General features: G+C 38.8%; 1 protein-coding gene across 1 annotated transcript; it reads left to right on the forward strand.

The window, feature by feature from the left end:
- The first annotated feature begins 362 nt into the window (after positions 1 to 362).
- On the forward strand, positions 363 to 18,216 carry DRAM1 (DNA damage regulated autophagy modulator 1). Its single transcript, XM_074163146.1, has 7 exons — positions 363 to 718; positions 7,576 to 7,643; positions 8,959 to 9,101; positions 12,445 to 12,622; positions 13,568 to 13,626; positions 14,999 to 15,091; positions 16,814 to 18,216. Exons 1-7 carry the CDS (start codon positions 561 to 563, stop codon positions 16,856 to 16,858), a joined length of 744 nt encoding a protein of 247 aa, XP_074019247.1. The 5' UTR covers positions 363 to 560; the 3' UTR covers positions 16,859 to 18,216.
- The last annotated feature ends 2,858 nt before the right edge of the window (positions 18,217 to 21,074 follow it).

Below are 21,074 nucleotides of genomic sequence, written 5' to 3' on the forward strand. Positions count from 1 at the left end.
AAACACTGCATTTTTTAGCCCCTTCCCTTTCAGAGATAACTCTGAACGCACAAACCGCCGGGACAGCCCCCCTCCCGACCCTGCCGAGCAGCGCAGCCCGCCTACGAGCCCCCGACCATGGCGTGTGAGGCAGCGACCGAGCCCGCCCGGGGCTGGGGCCGGGGCCGTGGGGAGACTTTTCGGCATCGATAAGAAACTCTCCGAAGCCCTTTCGAGGTGCCGCCACAGGTGAAAGGCGACCGGGAGCGCCTCCCCCGGCCGACCCCCTCGCTCCCCAACGTTGGCCGTTGGAGGCCGTTAAGGGCGGCGGGCGGGGCGGGCGCCGGGCGCTGCCTCCCAGGGGATGAGCGCTGAGGAGAACCGAAAGCGAAGGGACGGCCGCGGGTGGCGGGGCGTCCCCGGGGCTGCTGGACTGGAGGTGGCAGCGCCGCTGCCTGGCGGAGGAAGGCGGGCGGGAACGGGCCGCGGTGTGGGTGGGCGTCCCGCAAGCCCTCGGTCACGCTCCGTGACTTCAGGGCGCCGCCACAGAGCCCGGCCGGGCACTGCCGACCCAGCCGCTGATGCCCGGGATAAGGCAGCCACCGGCGATGCTGTGCTGCATGCCCGGCGTGGCTTTCGTCCCCGCTTTGCTGGTCAGCTGGTCCTCGGCCTCCTTCATCATCTCCTATGTGATCGCCGTGCTGGCGGGCCACGTCGAGCCCCTCGTCCCCTACATCAGGTGAGGACGGGAGGGCGGTGGGGGCGGCTGAAGTGCCGGAGGGGCGCGGGGGGTGACGCCCGGCTGTGAGGCGGCGTTAGCCGGGAGGTGGCTGAGGGGGTCCCTCGCCGCTGATTTCCCGGCTCCTTCCCCCCCGCGGCCGGCGCCGGGCCCCCGGCGCGGATGTGGGGCTCCCCGGGGGAGGAGAGGCACTGGTGGCAGGGCCTCCCCATGAGGGCTGGCAGAGCGGGTCCCTCCCGCCACCCGTCGCACCTCTAGCACCCTGGCCTCGCTGAGAGCCACAGGACCCCAACGCGAATGGACGTCGTAGAAAGGACCTGAAACTGTTCTCAGCTGGAGCCAAGGTGTGCTGCAGGCCTGATCCCAACCAAAAAAAAAAAAAACAAAAAACAAAAAAACCAAAACAAAAAGGAGTAAGTGTTGGAAATGTTTTGATTCCATAACTCCAGAACTGGGCCAAAGTGCACCAGATGGTGACAGGACATACAATAGGTTTTGTATGCACACACCCACAAAAATGCGCTTTTAAAGTTTCAGCATAGGAGCAATTGGTGTAAAAGGCTCTCCGAGAGATGACTGGCATCTCTCTTCTATAACCTTAGTCATTTAAGCAAAGTTCTGTATAAATCATTATTTATATATTATGCTAATATTTAAATCTGAACTGTGAAATTACTACTGTCTAGCTTAATAGATTAAAGTTAAACTGGAAATCCCGGAGTGGTCTCTGATATATAAAGGATCTAAAAAAGTTTTTCAAATACGTGTTTAAAGATACATCTGGACCTAATTCCTTGAAGGACTTTATGGACATGCATAATTTCAGCGGACTGCTAATCTGATTTGTACATACACATAAATTTGATTGAAAATTAGGGTCTGTCATCATAAGCAAGTGAGATGGTGCAAATGACACCACAACCCACAAGAAAGTTGAGCCTCATTCAGACTGAGCCAAAGGAAGCTGGGCTTCATGCTTATCTTAGCCAAAGTTAATTTTATCTGCCCAAATCAGAACTCGGCTCTTGGAAAGCCTTGTTCTTGTACATGCACAAATACCCTACTCCCTTAACAATTGTGGTTATACTCATGCTCTTCCATGATTACATACACAGTTTTACTGACATAAAAGTGCTTGTAACCAGTGCAATTTATCCATTATTAACCAAAAAAGAGAAACCATTTAATATAACTGGGCCCACACTCAGTACATGGTTTGTGCTCAGAAGGATTTTGAGGTCCTGTAGTAAGAAATTTGACAAATGATGTTGCTTATGTTGAAGCCATGTCCTTGAATAAAACATATGAGAGAACAGGATTATTTTTTTTCCGTATAGCTGTGTTTGCAGTCAAGTTTTTAACAGCCCAGATATCTCAATTGTAAGTGTCATTCTTTTTAAAGAGGTAGACCAAACCTACAAGTCACATCTGCATAACTCTGATGAATGTCCTAGTTGTATCAATCTACATAAACATCTCACTGAAAAATCTTTCTTATGCTTTAACTAAGGAATCCCAATAAACGTCCACATACCCTAAAAAAATCCAAGACATATGAAGCTGTGTCAGTGATTAAAAAAAAACTCACTCGCATTTCAGACCCTCTGCATTTGCTAGTAAAGTTTTTTAAAAGACAGATGTCATTTTTATTTTACATTCTTAGCACAACATTTGGACTAAGGATATACATGACTGTTGGTGAACAATCTGTAATAATTCTAAAGGTGTATGGTCTAAGCATATGTTCTTTGTAGAAGGTGCACTTGGGAGTAACATGATGACTACTTCTAAGTAGTCAGGCCAATAGTCATACCATAGTTCATATTCTTATTTTGTAGGTCATTGCTTTAGCCTAAGAAGCTGAATCATGGGATTAAGAATGTGATTTAGTGAAATTTAGAGTGATAAAAAAGAAAGAGGAAGAATGTTGCAACATTTCAGTTGTGCAATATCTTTAAATGAACTATAAAAATTAAATAGAGATTGCGGGGGGAAATTCCGGTTACACGAAGAAGAATATTGACAAATTTTAGTTCAGCATTTCTGTAATTCTTCTTTGCATTCCTCAAGTACTCTGTGTATGCCTTGAGGTAACTTATTAGTTTTATTTGTTTACCGTGTAACAGCTGTCACAGTGAGAGAAAGACCACATATAATTTTTTTTCATTGAACCTGTGCTGATGTCTCACCAAGTAAACCATATAAATACATTTGTGGGTAGATGAATATGATTTTGTATTTTCTAGCAGCTGAAGCCTAAAAGATGATTAGGTTGTTTCCAAATTAGTTCTTTTGCTCATACTGCTCAAAATCCAAACTAATTCGGATGTGCTGGGGTGGCTGACTGGTGGTTTGAATTCTCAGTGAAAAAATAAAAGACATTTCCCTTAAGGTATTTGCTGTCATTTAGTACCTCTGGAGCAATCAGAATCCTGTAGGTAAAATATAATCTTCCTACTTTAAAAATTTGAGACTTCAGTTTGGAGAGAAGTAGTTTATGATGACTATGGAGAAAATTTGATGATTATGAGTCTTTTGGCCCTAAAATATTTATTCCCTGCCTACCTTCTTGTCTTTCCCCACTTCAGAAGACTGTCACACTGTAGAATTCTACTACATGAGACGGTGACACAAATGCTGTCATTTTCATACCAGGTTCCTCATCTTTTCCATGGTGGTTGTGCTTACCTATGCACCGTTGCAAATAATTGAGCACATGATTTTGTTTCATAAGTGCCACTTTCTCTTTACTTTTTCATGAAAAGGAAGTAACTGTCACAGAATATATATTTTTTTCCTTTTTGCCAAAGCAGCAGACCAGAAGTAAAACAAAAATATACCTAAATCTTAATTTAGCTTCAGGGATTTTTTAGTGGAAAATATGGGATTAAAAAGATTGTGTCCTTAAAAGTTCAGTGCAGTACTTTGTAAATACATTGTAGATATGATACAATATTCTTGGTATGAGCTTCTTGAAAGCATACATCTAAGATTATTGAGTTTAAAAATAAACAATATAAACAATAGCAAAATTCACCCATAAAACTTTAGCTTGAGAAAAGCTTTAATTAAAAAACGAATGGAGTTCAGTGCAATTTCAGGTTATTTGCATTGCTCTTACGATGTGAAGTGTTCCAAAAACTTCAAATGGCTTTCTTGCATGTGCCGATTCCACTCTCTTCTCACCTGAAGTCCTTCAAAAGCTTTGAAGTGATCACAGTTCTTACTTAGCATAGAGCAGCTTCTGATTTGTCACAAGTGGACCACTTTTTAAATGGAGTTCTTTGTCATATTTATGAAAACACTCCAGGAACATAAGGAAAAGATGTGTGGTTCAAGATTAAAAAATGGGCTAGCTGAAGCATGGATTAAGATGATTTTCAGAAGTGTCAAACAAAAAAATGAGAGTTACTGTACTGTTTTCATCAATTCCACTATCAAAGAGAAACAAGACTAATACAGAGTACAAGCTGGAACAAGTCTTCGGAAAGCATTATGACAAGAAAATACAGATGAATAGGGGTTCTTAATGCCCGAGAAGTTGTAAAAACTTGTCTAAAAGCCTGGTCTAAGCTTTTGTTGTCTGAGAATTTGGAACCAATTTAGTCAGAAGAAATACAAGATTTTTCTCTAATGTTTGCATAAGCTTTTCATAGAAAAGGATTCTCCTTTCCTCCTGTTCTTGATAAATCATCTTAGAAACTGAAGGCAAAAACCGAATGAAGAACTGCCTCCTGCAGGAGAAGATCAGGTTCTAGACCATCTAAGGAACCTGAAGGTACATAAATCCATGGGACCTGATGAAATCCATCCAGAGGTCCTGAGGGAGCTAGTGACTGAAGTTGCTAAGCTGCTTTCCATTATATTTGAAAAATCATGGCAATCTGGTGAAGTTCCCGCTGCCTGGAAAAGGGGAAACATAACCCCCATCTTCAAAAAGGGTAAAAAGGAAGACCCAGGAAACTACAGGCTGGTCAGTCTCACCTCTGTGCCTGGCAAGATCATGGAGCAGATCCTCCCGGAATCTCTGCTAAGGCACATGGAAAATAAGGAGGTGATTGGTGACAGCCAACATGGCTTCACGAGGGGCCAGTCATGCCTGATGAATTTGGTGGCATTCTACAATGGTGCTACAGCATTGGTAGATAAGGGGAGAGAAACAGATGTCATCTACCTGGACTTATGCAAAGCATTTGACACTGTCTTGCATGACATCCTGGTCTCTAAATTGGAAAGGCATGGTTTTGATGGATAGACCACTCAGTGGACAAGGAACTGGCTAGATGGCCGCACTCAAAGGATTGCGGTTAACGGCTCAATGTCCAAGTGGAAAGCAGTGACGAGGGAGGCATTCCTCAGGGGTCAGTACTGGGACCAGTGCTATTTAACATCTTTGTTGGAGACATGGACAGTGGGATTGATTGCATTCTCAGCAAGCTTGCTGATGACACCAAGCTGTGTGATGTGGTCAACACACTGGAAGGAAGGGACAAGCTTGAGAGGTGGGCCTGTGCCAACCTCATGAAGTTCAACCAGGGCAAGTGCAAGGTCCTGCACCTGGTTCACGGCAATCCCAAGCACAAATAGAGGTTGGGCAGAGAGTGGATTGAGAGCAGCCCTAAGGAGAAGGACTTGGGGGTGTTGGTGGACAAGAACATGAACCAGCAGTGCGCGCTGGCAGCCCAGAAAGCCAACCGCATCCTGGGCTGCATCAAAAGAAGTGTGGCCAGCCGGTCAAGAGAGGTGATTCTGCCCCTCTACTCCACTCTGGTGAGACCCCACCTGGAGTACCGCGTCTAGCTCTGGAGTCCTCAGCACAGGAAGGACATGGACTTGTTGGAACAGGTCCAGCAGAGGAGGGCCACGAAGGTTATCAGAGGGCTGGAGCACCTCTCCTGTGAAGACAGGCTGAGAGAGTTGGGGTTGTTCAACCTGGAGAAGAGAAGGCTCCAGGCAGACCTTATAGCAGCCTTTCAGTACCTGAAGGGGGCCTACAGGAGAGATGGGGAGGGACTCTTTATCAGGAAGTGGAGTAATAGGATGAGGGGTAACAGTTTTAAACTGAAAGAGGGTAGATTTAGATTAGGTATTAGGAAGACATTCTTTACTGTGAGGGTGGTGAAGCGCTGGAACAGGTTGCCCAGAGAAGTTGTGGGTGCCCCATCCCTGGAAGTGTTCAAGACCAGGCTGGATGGGGCTTTGAGCAACCTGCTCTAGTGGGAGGTGTCCCTGCCCATGGCAGGGGGGTTGGAATTACATGATCTTTAAGGTCCCTTCCACCTCTAACCATTCTATGATTCTGTGAGTCTATTATTACACAAATGCTTCTGTAACCTGGAAGAGGACTGTGAGAGAATATAATTTCTAAAAAATCAAAACTTTTGATGTGGTCATACTCTTCTGGTTTCAAGTTAACAAAATTGTCAAAATCTTTCTTTAGGAATGATTGCTTTCATACAGAGAGCTTTCTCTTTTGAGTCTTACAAGCACGGGCGTTCAGGCTGAGCACCTGTCATTTTGGCTGCTCTAGGTGGTAGGTTCAGAAGTTCAGCACTGGAAACTTGTCCAGCCTCACTGTTGGAATGAAGATTATTCATCTTCTTGAATCATGTAAGAAGAATCTCTAGGTAGTACCTACTTGTCCCATCATACACCTAAGAGAAAGTTTCGTTTTCAGAATCTTTGCTCAGTTTCCACTGAACTTTGGCATAAGCTAAAACCCTTACATGTTTACATTTCTGACAGTGGAGTTCCTTGGGTGCTTCTGCTTAGACACACAATCATGCCTCTTGGTACTGGTGATAATAACCAAACTGTGTAAAGATTTATGAGCTACGTTTCCCATTGTCTTTACCAACGGAGCCTGATCAAATAGATATCCTCAACTGGTTGTACATTAGACAAGAAAAAAAATAGTGTAAAGAGGTGATGGCATCGCAATATTCTTATTTCAACAGAACACTAGAACGCTCACCATGTATAAAAGAGTTCTGCTTGAGGGGACTTGAACCCACATACTCCCAGGAGCATGTCCTTCCTGTGAGGAAAGGTCATTCTCTGGTGTGGGTGTTTGGGTGGCTGTTTGCATGTATGTCAGGAAAAGAGGGGAAAGGATTCTATGATGAAGGTATTCCATTTTGTACATAACATATATTTTGTATGTAAGATGTTTTTCATATGTATGTATGCATGTATGTATGTGTAGAAGTTCTGTAGGTATTTTCACACTCATGCTCTGCCTGTCTGTCCCAGTGAACTTCTAATTATCCCCTATGAGGGTGAATTGCTTCAGCAGAAGACTTACAACACCTTGGGCCTAGAGTACTCTTAAGCTGTATCTACATTGGTAAATTAAACAGTGCCTAGGAACGCTCCCAGGCATTGGAACACAATTGCTCTCCTGGGGTAAAGTCCTTTCAAACAAATCAGGAAATAAAGCCAAGTTCTCTCGCATCGTAGGTTACCGAGTGCCTTTAGATACGTTTTACTCTATCACAGTGTCAGGTTAGCAGGTAAAAGAAATGTAAGTTCTAAAATGTCATTTATGTAATAATTTATATAATTCGTGAGCAAAGTATCACTCTGTCACATCTCTGCATATTGCTTACAGAAAAGGAAGAAATACAGTTCAAATAGTATGCTCTAAAAATATGATGTCTTTCTAAAAAGAAAGATTCAGTACTACAAATGGAGCTTAATAGTGCAGCCGGTGACATTCCAATTTATATATTTAAATCTTACGCACATAGCAGCAGTTCACACAAGTTACATTTCTCTTGGGGTTTCATGTGTATGTCTCATTTATGTCTCACAGATCTCAATTAACTTTTAATTTCTTCTGTCTCTTCCTATTTTAGTGACACTGGAACTAAACCTCCAGAGAGTGGTGTCTTTGGTTTTATGATTAATATTTCAGCACTTTTAGGTATGTATAAGGTACTCAATTTGAACACAGCAAAGAAATGAAAACTAGCAAAAGCTACATTACAGTCCATACAAAATTCTGCAGATAAAGTATTTCACAGTCAAAACATAGTATCAGACAGATGGAAGCGATATCTAGAGGGCCAGGTCCTTAGGGTCAGTAAGTGCAGGCTTAGACGCACTTCTGTCTCTTAAGGGCACCTCATCAGTACAAAGTAGTCAACGCCACTGGAAATAAAAAGTGGAAGAAAGATGGCATAATTACTTAGTAAAAGCAGTATCTTTGATATAGGGAGACATTAGGTTCTAGGATGCTGCGGCAAAGTGAAGAACAGTGTTGAAACAACACCTGGTTTCCTCTGCAAGATGCCTACTCCACTAAATGTCTACCGGGCTGGAATGAGGAAGTTTGGCATTTTCTATTCATTTCTAGGGAATGGAGGATCAAGAACTTTGTACCTCTTTATACATGTAGCCCATGATGGCCTTCATGCAAAGTAAAAATCACTTGTCTTACCATTTCTAAGAGCCTCATTCAGTGACACTATCTTGTTCTCTTTCATGTAACCTCATAGTGCCTGGATGACGTTACCTGATTTATTTTTCCAGCTGTAGATAGACTGAAACTGTGTTCTGTGTTACTGAACTGTGGAATCCAGTCTACAGCTTACTATATAAACCACATACTTACTGATGAACCACAACCTTCTGTTTCAGTAGAGGTGTTTGTTGGGAGTGCACTGCGTATTTGGATCGCATAGGCTGCAATAAAATCTGTGTGTAGTGATCTGGGGACTCTTTTGTCCTAAAGAGCAGCTAGAATTGGCCCAAAAGCTCTGAAAATATTTTCTGGATACAAAGCTAGTTATATTTTTTTCTGTTTACACTCTACAAAAATGTGTTAATTCTTCAGGACATCCATTATAAGGAGATGTAGTTCTGGTACAAGACTGAATATCAGGGCAGAATAAATTTTCCCAGTTCTATCTTACGGTTCATCTCCCTGAAACAGCCATTCCTAATGTGGAATGCCAATGCCTCTATGCCTAAAACTTACAGGAGAATGTGATTTTAAATTAGTGTTTGTCTTGAAGTGATGTGCGGTTCTTTCTAGATAGCATTAATGTGTGATGTTAAGGCTAAAATAATGTTAAGATAGTTCTATCTAAAAGTAATACATCAGAAATTCTCTACCTTTCTTCTTCATCCCATAAAGGCAGTATTATTTATTGTATTATGCTTATAATTTTATTCTATATGTAAATATGTAAGCAATACCTAATCATTGAACAAAATATGTATTTTTTGTTTTTCAGCTGTAGTTACAATGTACATCAGATATTTATTAATAGAGAAGCAAAATGAGTCATCGCACTTTGTTAGGTCTTCGTGCAACATGTTTTCATTATGTATTGGATTGATGGGCTGTATTGGAATGGGCATAGTTGCAACTTTTCAGGTATGACCATAAATTTCATATCATAATTTAAACTAAAGTTGTTTTACCAGTTAAAAAGTCAAATAGATCAGGGTGGTTAACATTATCCCAGTGTGAATACTTGTCAAATGGAGTAATAATGTGGTTTTTGCTCCTGTCTTTTTTTAGTAGCTTTAAAAAGACAGATTTGCTTTCTCCATATAAACTAGATTTTTTGCTTATACAGTTATGTCAGTAACGCGTGCTTGTCTTGTAACGTCTCTACTAGAAAACAACTTAATATAGATGCTTTTGTTGTAAAATTTTTACTATGAAAATTTTGCTGTTGCTATTTGCAGTTTAGTTTGCTTACAGTCAGGTAGGGAAGAGTAAGTCAGACTAGCAAAAGCACCTGTATTGTTATCTGAATGATGGCATGCACACGAACAGTGTTTTCTACAGAATAAACTAGATTTATCTGACAGGTTAGAACATTGAGCACAATATTAGCCCATTGTTTTGAGTCTGCAGGAGATGGCATAACAACATGTTAAGTCTTTTGATAGAGACATGTAGAATTATCACTTACTTTACCAGAAAGGATAAGACATCTCATTCTAAATCAAAGAAGTTCATCCCTCAATGTCTGGAAGAAAATTCAATAGAGAGGAAAAATAATGAAACAGATTATTCTCTCCACATTTTCTTGTGAGGAAGCATATAGTAGTGTAGATTATGACACAAGAAAATATTAGGACAATTACACTGAAAACTTCAGCTAAGAATCAAGTCAAGTTTAATTGCCGGGCAGTTTGATATGTTGCCTTTAGATCTGTGGAAACAAATGTATTATTTCTTTTAAAGGACGGTGTACCTTGAGGAACATTTTGGCAAATGCTGTGGTGCTCATATAGTGACCTGACAACATACAGAGAAATTGAAAATAAAGATTGTCAGGCCTTCAGCAGCCAGTACAATTTTGCATGTAATTGACATGGTGTTTTCAGACAGAAAACTCTGCCTTAGGGCGATGTCTTGCTCTTTTTAGTTTTTCCTCCAGGTAGTGTGTGTGGATTGGAAACACTACAGGAACTGCAGTCTATTCCAAGCATGCTATTCTACTTTTAAATATCTGTGCTCCTATATGTGGCATAAAAAAATGTTAGTTGATGGGCTGCAGTGTTGCCTGACTGAAATAGAAAACAAACTCAGCTTCAATAAGGAAAAGACAAATCAGGAACGCAAAATAATTTGGGAGAGTCAGGGAAGCAGAAACTTTGATCGTAAAGTTTCCAAAGGGTCCCCTTGACAGTTATAACATTAGTTCTTGTCTAATCTCTATTGTCTCGCATTGCTGGTTCATAAACTCCTTCCTCACCTAATTTCTCTTTCCTCTGCTTTCACCTTACTTTGCAGGCTAGGTGCAATTTATAGGAAGTGTTCAGACCACAGTAAGGATCTGAACTAACTAAGGATCTGATCTGGCAGATTTTTGAGCGTGCTTAATTGCCCAGGAAGATAGAAATGGTGTCTTGCAACTCTTCAGTCTTTTAACTGTATAGGGTACAACTATGGAACTCTTACCCTGTTTACCAGTAGAATAACTAAGACATGAAGAGGCTCTGAGATTTGCTGGAGGTCAGGTGATTGTTTCAGATCAGGAGACCAAAGCAAAGCTGGAATTAGAAGTTATTTCTTTAACATTCAGTCTAGTTCCTCTAATCAGTGGGTCAAGCAGGAAATTCACGTTCATGTGCACTACCTGTTTATTTCTTAAGACTTATTCTTCCCCAGCAGGTGAGCTGGGGAAAATACACACTCCATACCTGTACTGTAGTAGAGCTGAGTGACACTATTGAATATCAGTTCATTTTCTCTTTTCCCAAAGCAAAATATCTAGTTTGTTAAAAAGGCTTCAGTGTGAAATTATATTGGAAATATTTAAGGTTTGCTTTTATTTACTCAAATCTATTGCCACTTGTGGTGAGTCTTTTTAAGTAGCATACTTAGTTGTAAGGAATTTTTTTAGATGGTAAGTAGCATGGAGTTTTAATGATATCGGTCTCTGAACACTTAACAAAAGCGAGAAAAAGGGTGAGAGAAAACACTAGGAGTTCCAGAGAAAATAAGTAATGGTCACGAATAAGGTGTTTACTCCCTGTTTTAAATAACACAGTGCTTGAAATACAGAAACTAAAGACAGTGAAGGGTTAGCTTTAACAAGATAATTGGATACGGAAGGAAAAATCCCTTAGCCCTTAATGAATAAGGCAAAGCAAAACCCAAGATCTTTTTAGGTCTGGTTTTGCCTGTTAGGTGTTAGAGATGATTAAACAGAGGTCTTCCTGTCTTTGACTAGAAAGCGTAGGGGGCTTACTGCACCAGATGTAGCAACATTTCCCAGGTTCTGTAGGGGTTCAGCATGATGGGATCTTTAGGGAAGCTGTGGCAGTTTGATAGGAGCAAACTGGTTACAGAAAGGAGCTTTAAAGCTAATTTATCTGACTGACATTGGATCCCACGGTGGCATAACTTTGTATTTCTAATTTTTTGAAACATTTAGGATACAATAATTTCTCTGGAATCTTCAGCTGGTTTGTTACTGGATATTCTACTTGTTTGTTTTTTAAAGGAGAGAATCTTCCCTGGGTAGGATGTGACAAAAATATAGGCCACATATACTGTTACTGGAATTTTATACATACTTTCACCTGTTGCGGAACTGGAATAAAAGTGGCTGATGATGTGGGGAAGAGCGAGGGCTGAATAATTCAAAAGACTGACAGAGTAAGACTTTCATGTCAAGAGCTTATTTTAGTTAACACTTTTTTTTTTTTAAAATATATAAGTAATTTTCTGCTGACTTATTTCCTGGTACCTTGTGGCTGGCCACTGGAAAGTGGACAGCAGAGTTATAGCAGTCTCTATTTAGAACAGCTCCTACGAAACTTTACTGTTTAAAATTAGAGTATGGCCACACAAACACAGATTAGACTTTCAATGCAAAAGGATGAAAATCTTTGACAGGGTAAAGGGAAAAAGCACGTATAGGAACTTCTTAGGAAAAGCACATGCCGGTTCCTGTTCGTGGAAACATTAATTGGTAGTAGACCAACTGTTGAACAGCACTAAAATTGATCTATACTTTTATGTGAACACAGGAAAGGGCTTTGACCTGGTGGCTTTGGATGTGGTTAGTTAACCTCTCTGAGCTACTCTTTCTCCTTTTCCTTTCATCTTCCCCATGTAGACTGTTGGGAGAAGGGACTGTTTCCCATTGCTTGTACATGCTCAACATAATGTGGCTACGCTCTTCTAAGGGCTCATTGATTCCTATCGCTGTACAAATAGTAGCAACTAACCATTGTGCTGATTCTCTTTCCAGGAGCTGTCTGTTCCCAGTGTCCATGACATAGGAGCTTTGGTGGCATTTGGCTCGGGTGTTGTATACATTACACTTCAGTCTATAATCTCTTACAAGTCCTGTCCACAATGGAACACTTACTTTGTGTGTCACATAAGGATGGCCATATCTGTAATATCATGCATAGCTTTCATTCCCAGTATCCTTTATGGTGTATCCCACGGTTTTCCCATTATGCATTCATGATTTTAAGTTAAACCATTACTGATAAAGGATGAAAATAAGGTTACAATATTTGCTTAGGGTTCTCTAATATTTTTGCTATAATAATGCATATAGCACATCAAGACACCATTAATAGCATAAATATGAGTCTTTCTAAAAAACTGTATCTCTTCTTTTAGTGGTATATTTAAATCTAATGCCCATTGTTCTTTGTACAATCATAGGATAATTCAGATAGGAAGGGACATCAGCAAGTCAGCTAGACCAACTTTCCAGCCTCCTTCATTTGAAGGAGGGTGTGGGGAAAGATCTGCAAAAGGGGGGCACTCCTTCTAGAATGAAGCTCACACACAAACACATAAAATACACTTGGCATATACAAGATTTCCTTCAAGCCTAAGCAGATGCTTTGGATCATGTTTATTCGTGCTTGTCTTCACTAGATGCTTCGCCTGGAGACACAGTCAACACACTTAACTGGCTTTTCCCACAGCCTGCTGAAGTCAGAGTCATCCCATTGGTTTTACTGGTCTTTAGTTGAAAAGAGGGCCCCAGTCCTGAGAGAAAGTCACACCAATGGAAACCAACATGGTTCCCCTTCCAACAGTGCAAGACTGCTCCCACAGTTCTCAATCACGAATGTGATCTAAGTTTTGGGGTGTCTCCTTTTACCCTCTGTACTTCAGAAGAACCTGCAGAAACATTTATTTGTGCAGCAATTTGTTTTGATTGCTGCGGTCAGTTATTTTTTAATAATGTGCTTCATTTACTTGCCTTCTTAATACTTTGATTTGATATTCTGGTTATTCAGGACCGCCTATGTTACAGAAGGGGGAGATGGGGTCTTTTTTTATAAGCAGGCATTTTCACTATTACGCACTAAACTTTTATAGTTTCCTTTACACTGTGTTTTTTCCAGTGATTGTGTTTGCTTCACGAATTTCCATGACAAAAATTGATTGGACTCCAGATGAAAAGGTGAAATCTCATTAGGTAGCCAACTTACCCTGTATTGTTTTGTTTGGTGTACACTGTTATGTATATCTAAAAGTGTATAGCATTACAAACACTTCAGAGACTTTAAACAGTACGTTATCATGAACAAATTTGTGAAATCTCACCGATTTTTGCAATGCTGGTTTCCCGTTAGTTCTTCATTAGAAAACTGTCTGTGGCTTGGGTAAGAAAACTCGTCACGGATGGATAAATCTTCAGAGAGTTAGGCTTTCATTTTAACCAAACATTTGAAACTTACCCATAGAAGAAAATATAAAAAAATATACATATATATATTCTGGAAGTGTGTTGTTCTACTTCCTTTTATAGTCACATTTCTTGAAAATGAACTTCACAGGTGAAACAAACGTGGACCAATTTGATTCTGACGTTTTCAGGGGTTTTTACAACATTGGTTTTCTCAGCTTTTTTGCCATTCTTTATTAAATAATCTTTACTATTGTTATAAACATTGGGGGGCCAGCCTGAAGTATACTAAAGTCAATATCAGGTATTTGAACTGATTTCAGTATTCTCAGGATGATAACTATGAAAGGTAAGTTTCCTTTTTGGACAAACTTTGCCACGTGGAGGTATTCAAAAAACAGGTTAAATAATGCAGAGGGTGTATGGTTAAATAATGCAGAGGGTGTATCCGGTTTGAAGAGTTTAATAAAAGCAAGCTTGGCAAATGTACTTCAGCCAAACAGTGGGAAGGCAGCTGTGAGATAAGTCTTCACAAGTTAGATAATCTTAGTAATATCTACCTCTTGAGGTTTTTTTTTTCACTTGAGATGCAAGGATGAGAAAGATGTTTTTACTGAAACAGATGGCATGTTTGTTGATGGCATGTTAAGAAACACTTTACATGCTGTTTGTGTCACATTACATAGGTTTTCTATAATGGTCTGCTTGAAAACAAAGGTCTTGTCAGGAACTGTCATACAAGGGTATGACATTTTAAAACATCGTGAGAGTTTACTGTAAAGGATAGTACTACTGAACTCAGTAACTCTGGGTAAAAGTTTTGAATACAGGCACTTTTGTATCCTTCACATAAGAACTAAACTTTTCAGGTGCAAATGATATTCAGGTTATGTTGGTTATGTTTTTTTTTATGTTAGTGCACAAAATGTTGCTTAATGGAACATACACAACCTTGATAAACATACTTACCATTCTGTAAAAACTGAATCTGAATTGACTGTTATACAGCAAGGTATTGGGATGATGAATCATAAGTCTTAAGATATTTGTTGAATTTACAGAAGGAAATGTCTATTTTTATAGCATTCCACAGTTATTTTGTTTAGCTGTTTTATCTGAAAATTTGTTTTATGTCTCATTCCATCAGGATTATACTTACCATTTTTTGAGTGCGATCTGTGAATGGACAGTGGCCTTTGGTTTTATCTTCTTCTTTTTAACATTCATTAGAGATTTTCAGGTTGGTATCTACATATTTTAGCAGTGACAAGAAGTGCTCTGAATTGTATAACAACAAATGCAATAGAAAATTACAATTATTTATCTCAGCTAAATATACCAAAGCTATACAGAAACAGATTTTATTAGTCACTGAACTGATTTCTGTCTACCTAATGAATATTGTTCCCCTTGTTTTTTTAAAACAAACATAAAAATCAGTTTTATATATCAGTTAAATAGTTTAATAGGTGTCTGGCCTTGAAAATTATTCAGTAAATATCTTTTACTTATTTTCCAAACGTTTTGTAGAAGGAGACCTTCTTAAGGGTGACATAATACCAAAATAAATGATGCAACTAAAACTGCATTTCTCCTTCTTACTTGAGGGGTCTTAAGTAATAATCCAATGCATTTCAGCCATAGATGTTTCCTCTTTTAAAAAAAAAATTACACAATTTGATAAACGTTCCCTCACAATGCAAAGAATATCACATACTTTTTGAAGAGTATTGACGTGACATGAGAACCTTTTGATTTGGGTGGCTGGATCTGGTGATGCACCAAGCCTGACTTTAAGGAAGAGAGAATATTAGATTAATATTGTGTAACTGTAGAACTAATAATTGAGATCATGGATGTGAGCCAGTTGCTGCTATGATAAATTGCTGGAAATCATGTCCAGAATTCATGGAAGTGGGGAGGGAGGAAAAATAGTGAGAACCCTCTTAAGTCCTCTGGCATAAAACCAAAGTTTGACATCAGATCATGTAAAACTTTGTAATTAATTTACTGATTTCTTCACTTACATGCTTGCTCAGCATGGAAGTGGTTACTACTTACATATAGTCTGTATATAACTTTCATAAGCATATACAGAAATCATTTTTCAACTAAGGATTCAGACTTAACATATATTTTGCTGACTGATAGCAAACATTTCTATACCTGTTTACTTTTAACCGATAGTACTGAATGGACCGTGGTTGTAGGGCTTTTTCTTATTTAAAAAACAAAACAAAGCAAAAACAACAACAACAAAAAAAAAAAAAAACAAAAAAACCAACCAACCAAACAAACAAACAAAAAACAAAAAACAAAGGCTAGATTCTGCAGAACAAAACACTTTAAAAAAAAAAATAATTTTTCAGAATTCATAAATGCATGCATCATTTAATATACCATTTTGGGGAGGAGGTATTTATTGCCAGTCCATCACCCTCTGATGTCTATGTCTATAATGGTATCTGTTTTATCAAGATACCTTGATAAAAGGTATCCCTTTTACCCTTGGAGATACACCTTTGCAGACAATGCTGTTGTCCTCAGAGTAGTTAAATGAATTGGTAGGTCCACTTCAGAACACAGATCCCAAAGTGTTCAACATTGAAAGTTTAACTAGATGTAAATATTGTGAACATAATAAGAGAAAGTGATGGAATTAAACTAAATAGAAATGCAGACATTTTAATTTGCAGACTGTATATGTGTTAGTGTTTGACAGTGACAAAGATTGTTTAGGTTCTATCTTCCTTTTGTCCTAGCTGGTACTCACAGAAAACCAAACTATTAATTCAGAAAAAACAACTGTCAAACTCTAAGAAAAATAAGCCTTTTTTTTTTATTTCTCACAGTATGTATTTCATTTAAATATATATATATATTGTTTTATCTCCTTGTACTTTGTATTACAGAACTGTAAAATTAATTTATTTTAAGCTGATTTTGTTTTATTTTTTTTTAGAGAGTTTCTTTAAGGATATCAACAGAAATACATGAAGACTCCTGATAGTGGAGAAAATTATATTTTACATATATGAATACTCTAGGTTGGTTTTTTTTTCACTTATGGAAAATGTTGCAGAGGGACAGGGATTTAAAAAGGTGTATAAAGAACCCATGCCATTAACTGCGCAACATCTATAACAGCAACCACTAAAACGTTTTAAAAACTCACAGCAACGTTCCTGCTACCTTTTTGCAGTATTTTGTAATTTTTGTACTGTTTGATACATTAAAAATACTGTAATAGAAGCAGTCTGTAGAAGCACTTAAAAGTCATTCAAAGACTTTTGATCTCCTCAGCTCTTCCCTTTTGGACATCTCCATGCTCTTTCATTTGTTAGAGTCTGATTAGTAACATTAGTTTTAAACCTGAGAAAGTACCTTTTACAAATAGTTAGGAAAGTCTAAAGAGAATGGAAAACACTACGGCTGAATTCCTGCTCTGTTACGTTGCAAGGACTGTGGAGGAAGGGGTGAGCAGAAGTGGGCATCTTTGCTTCAAGATGAGAAATTTGCAGTTAGTAGATGGCAAAACTATACGCTACATGTTTCTGATGGTGGACACTGTATACAAATACAAATCCTAGGAGAAGTTGAAACTATATTGCTTGAAAAATATCTTCTAGTCATCACTGAACTGTATGTTGTAAAAGTCTACCCTTTTTTTTCCTTTTATGCGCTGCTAACCATAGGAGCCTTAAAATGGAAGCAGGAATAGAAAATAAATTTACATTTATGCACTATCTGCTAAAGAGAAATCTTACTGCAATTTGGTTAATACAAAGCAGAATTTTTACAGCCTGTGTTTTAACCTACAATGGTGGAATGAGGAGGGTCTCCCAGAAGTCATTGGGAATGAATGAAGAACAAGAAGAGGCACCAGCAGTTCTCAGGTTTTCAATTATATGTCTATGAGTATTTTATATATATATAAAACTGAAGAAAAAAAAGATAATCCTGGAGAGCTTCTGTAGTGAAGATATGGCATATTTGCTGCTATAAACTTTCTTCTGTAATAAAAGTCTTGGAAAGGAACTAATTGAGAAGTCAGATGTTAGGCATATGTGGAGGCAAAAGGGACTTTCATGGACTGATTCACTGCCTCCATTTAGTGTATTAACCACCTGGCTATCAATCAAGTTCTCTGAGAATTAAATTTGCCGCGGTTTATCACAGTTTATGCAGAAATATTGATGATTTTCAGTTGCTAATTTTCCATGAGATAAAATAAATGTGTATTCTGGAGGGTGATGTCTTAAGACTAGCCATTGGTTTATATTTCCTGGAATGCGTATTTTAAACTGTATTAAATTCAGCTGTTTCACAACCTAAAGAGTCCACATTGTCTTTATAAGTTCTTCCAAATAAAAATAATAAAAAAAGCTTTTCACTGGCAGATTTGCTTTCCACAATATTCGGGTTATCTTGTAGAGGTGGATAGTTACAATCATGTTAAAGAACAAACCTAGTACTGAGTAAATGCGAGACTTAACGTCTTGCTGATTAGGTATCCTGCAAGGGGTACACATTCCTTCAAGTGAAGATCAGAAATACAGGAAAATGTGTACCAACCACAAAAAAGTGACAGCCTGTTATTTTCAAGGCCATATTAAGAAAAGACCGTATTTCTTAGTGCATTGTGTATTGTTCTTTTATTGCTTTTTATTCATAGCTTTCTTAAAGTGTAAGGAACTGTAAGTTGTTATTTCAAATTATATCAGATTTCAACTCATCAATTTACTAAACCCTTTACATGGATAAAATAAATTGCGATAACTTGAAGTTCAGCCTTAATTAATGTTAGTGGGTCTTTACAGTGAATCCAATTACACTTAAATAGGAAAAGAATTATTTGTATTGCTCTGATTTAGGCAGGAAATCACCACAATAAATTTCACAAGTTTCAAGATGAGAGAACAGTAGGAAAACATTAAATCATCATCCCAATACAAGGCTCCTGAAACAAGTTCACACGTCTTTAATCTCTGAGTACTCTCTCCTCCTCAAAAGAATCATATAGACCCTGCCGACCTTTACAGTGCTTAGAGTCTCCTAAAGGGAAAAAAAAAAAAAAAGAAAAAAAATATTTCAAATTGGCTGAATCAAGAAAATCTTGTTTGCTGAAATCAACGTGTTAATTCAAATAGTAAAGAACTACTGAATGAAATTCTTCCCATTTTTCTGAGCTTTATCATGGTACATTTTTATACGAGTTACATTCATGACCAAAAGAATATGTCACCAACAGTTTGCCTTTTATTTAATTTGTTAGATCCAAAACATCGACATTCATCTACATGCAGATGGAGACAATGGATTATTACCTTTTCACTTGTGCTGTGAACAACTACTGAAAACACTTTGATTATTCTCTGGCTCCAGGCAGCTTTTCAGTCAAGAGCCGAATTATTTTTTTCAGTTGAAATATGAGTTGACATATTGCAAGCAATTGAAAAATATTTTCTTCTACCAAGATGTATCATTTTAGCAGCAGATGACTCTTGTTAAATAATGTTATTTAACTTCTTACAATCAAATGTTCTCTAGAGGTTAGTACAGATAATGTCACAGTACACTTCTGTTCCTTTGCAACAGACCCTTTTTTCTGTATTTTCACATTTCTTAGCAACAAGAAATAGCTTTTTTTTTTTTCTTGGGAGCTACGTTAGAAATATTTTCACTCTGTTTGCAGGATTTTTTCTGTTTGTCAGCCCATCGTGAGTGATTGAGAAACTTCTTTTGCATAATCTACAGTAAATCACATGACAAGTTATTGTTATTTTTAGGGATTATGCTAAATCATTTCTCTACCCCTTCCAAAAGCGCAAAACCTCATTTTTCTAAGTTGTGCAGCTTGATCTCCTGACGAAATGCTGCCATTGTGGTCTCTGTCACGGTTCCAAATCACATCAGGATGAAACTCAATCGACTAATTACCTAAACCCCACTTTGTCATAGGACACTGTTACTCATGCTGCTCTTCTCTCCCACGTGTGGCTCAGCCAGTGATCATCACAGAGTCCACCTTTGTTTTTTCTCATAAGCTATTCTAAATTGTTAACTCTGATCTGCCCTGTTTGCATACTGCCTTGTGCCTGACAGCAGCGCTGTTTGATGGTAGTAAAAGGATCCTGATGGCGAGGGCTTTCTTATTTGGCATTAATAGTGGTTGCAAAAGTTTCAATCAGACTAGAGGGATTATAGTAACATACATCAGTAAATTTAGGACATTTCAGTATGAAGCTTGTAAAGACATTCAAGAGCTTGGTATTTTAAACTGCTCTGTAAATACAGAGTCTTAGTCTCAATATCGTCACCACGTTTTCACAAGCCTTTATGTTTAGGAGGCTCTGCTTGAAGAATTCAGAGTGTTTGGGGTTGGGGAGCTGATGCTTGTGTTTTACAATGTCCACTACAAATATTGTCACCTCATGAGATGTTGCTGGAAGAGCTGTTCTCCTCCAAGAAATGGAGAAAGGCAGCATGCTGCTTGGATTTTAAGAAGGCGTAATGTTCATTTCCTTGGAAGATGAGCTAAAGAGGCCGAGGGGAGACCTTACCGCTCTCTACAATTACCTGAAAGGAGGTTGTAGCGAGGCGGGGGTCGGTCTCTTCTCCCAAGTCACAGGCGACAGGACAAGAGGAAATGGCCTCAAGTTGTGCCAGGGGAGGTTCAGACTGAATATTAGGAAAAATTTTTACACTGAAAGGGTTATTAAGCATTGGAATGGGTTGCCCAGGGAAGTGGTTGAGGCACTATCCCTGGAGGTATTTAGAAGACGGGTTGACATAGCGCTCAGAGACAGGGTTTAGTGATGGTTTTTTATCAGAGTTAGGTTGATGGTTGGACTAGATGATCTTAAAGGTCCCTTCCAACCTAGACAATTCTTAATTCTAATTCTAATGTCCCTTTATTTGGGATAAATTTGACATAAGATAAGGAAGTTGCAATAGGTTTTACTTTATTTCTGTAGCTTTGACTAAAACTATCACAGCTGGGTCCGTCTTTCACTGCATTTGTGTGTGCATGCCCATGTGGTCCGTATATGCATACAAGAACAGTATTGGTATGATGAAGCCTGAGAGTGGTTAGAATCCTGCATGTTGCTGTAATACACATAAATGATAATAATTGCTGTAGTTTATAAAAAACGGAAGTGATTTTATGAGCTTTGGCTGTGTTTCCTAATTGAGACTGTAATGCAGAAAGAGTATTTCTC

Source organism: Numenius arquata, chromosome 2 (genome assembly GCF_964106895.1).
Source record: "Numenius arquata chromosome 2, bNumArq3.hap1.1, whole genome shotgun sequence".
NCBI lineage: Eukaryota > Metazoa > Chordata > Aves > Charadriiformes > Scolopacidae > Numenius > Numenius arquata.

What these genes read in the sequence shown, in the direction of transcription:
- DRAM1 (XM_074163146.1), top strand. Translation starts at nt 561, where the DNA reads ATGCCCGGGATAAGGCAGCCACCGGCGATGCTGTGCTGCATGCCCGGC. An exon ending in ATGCATAGCTTTCATTCCCA is followed by an intron (nt 12,623 to 13,567) that starts GTATCCTTTATG and finishes TGTTTTTTCCAG; the next exon opens with TGATTGTGTTTGCTTCACGA. An exon ending in ATTGGACTCCAGATGAAAAG is followed by an intron (nt 13,627 to 14,998) that starts GTGAAATCTCAT and finishes TCATTCCATCAG; the next exon opens with GATTATACTTACCATTTTTT.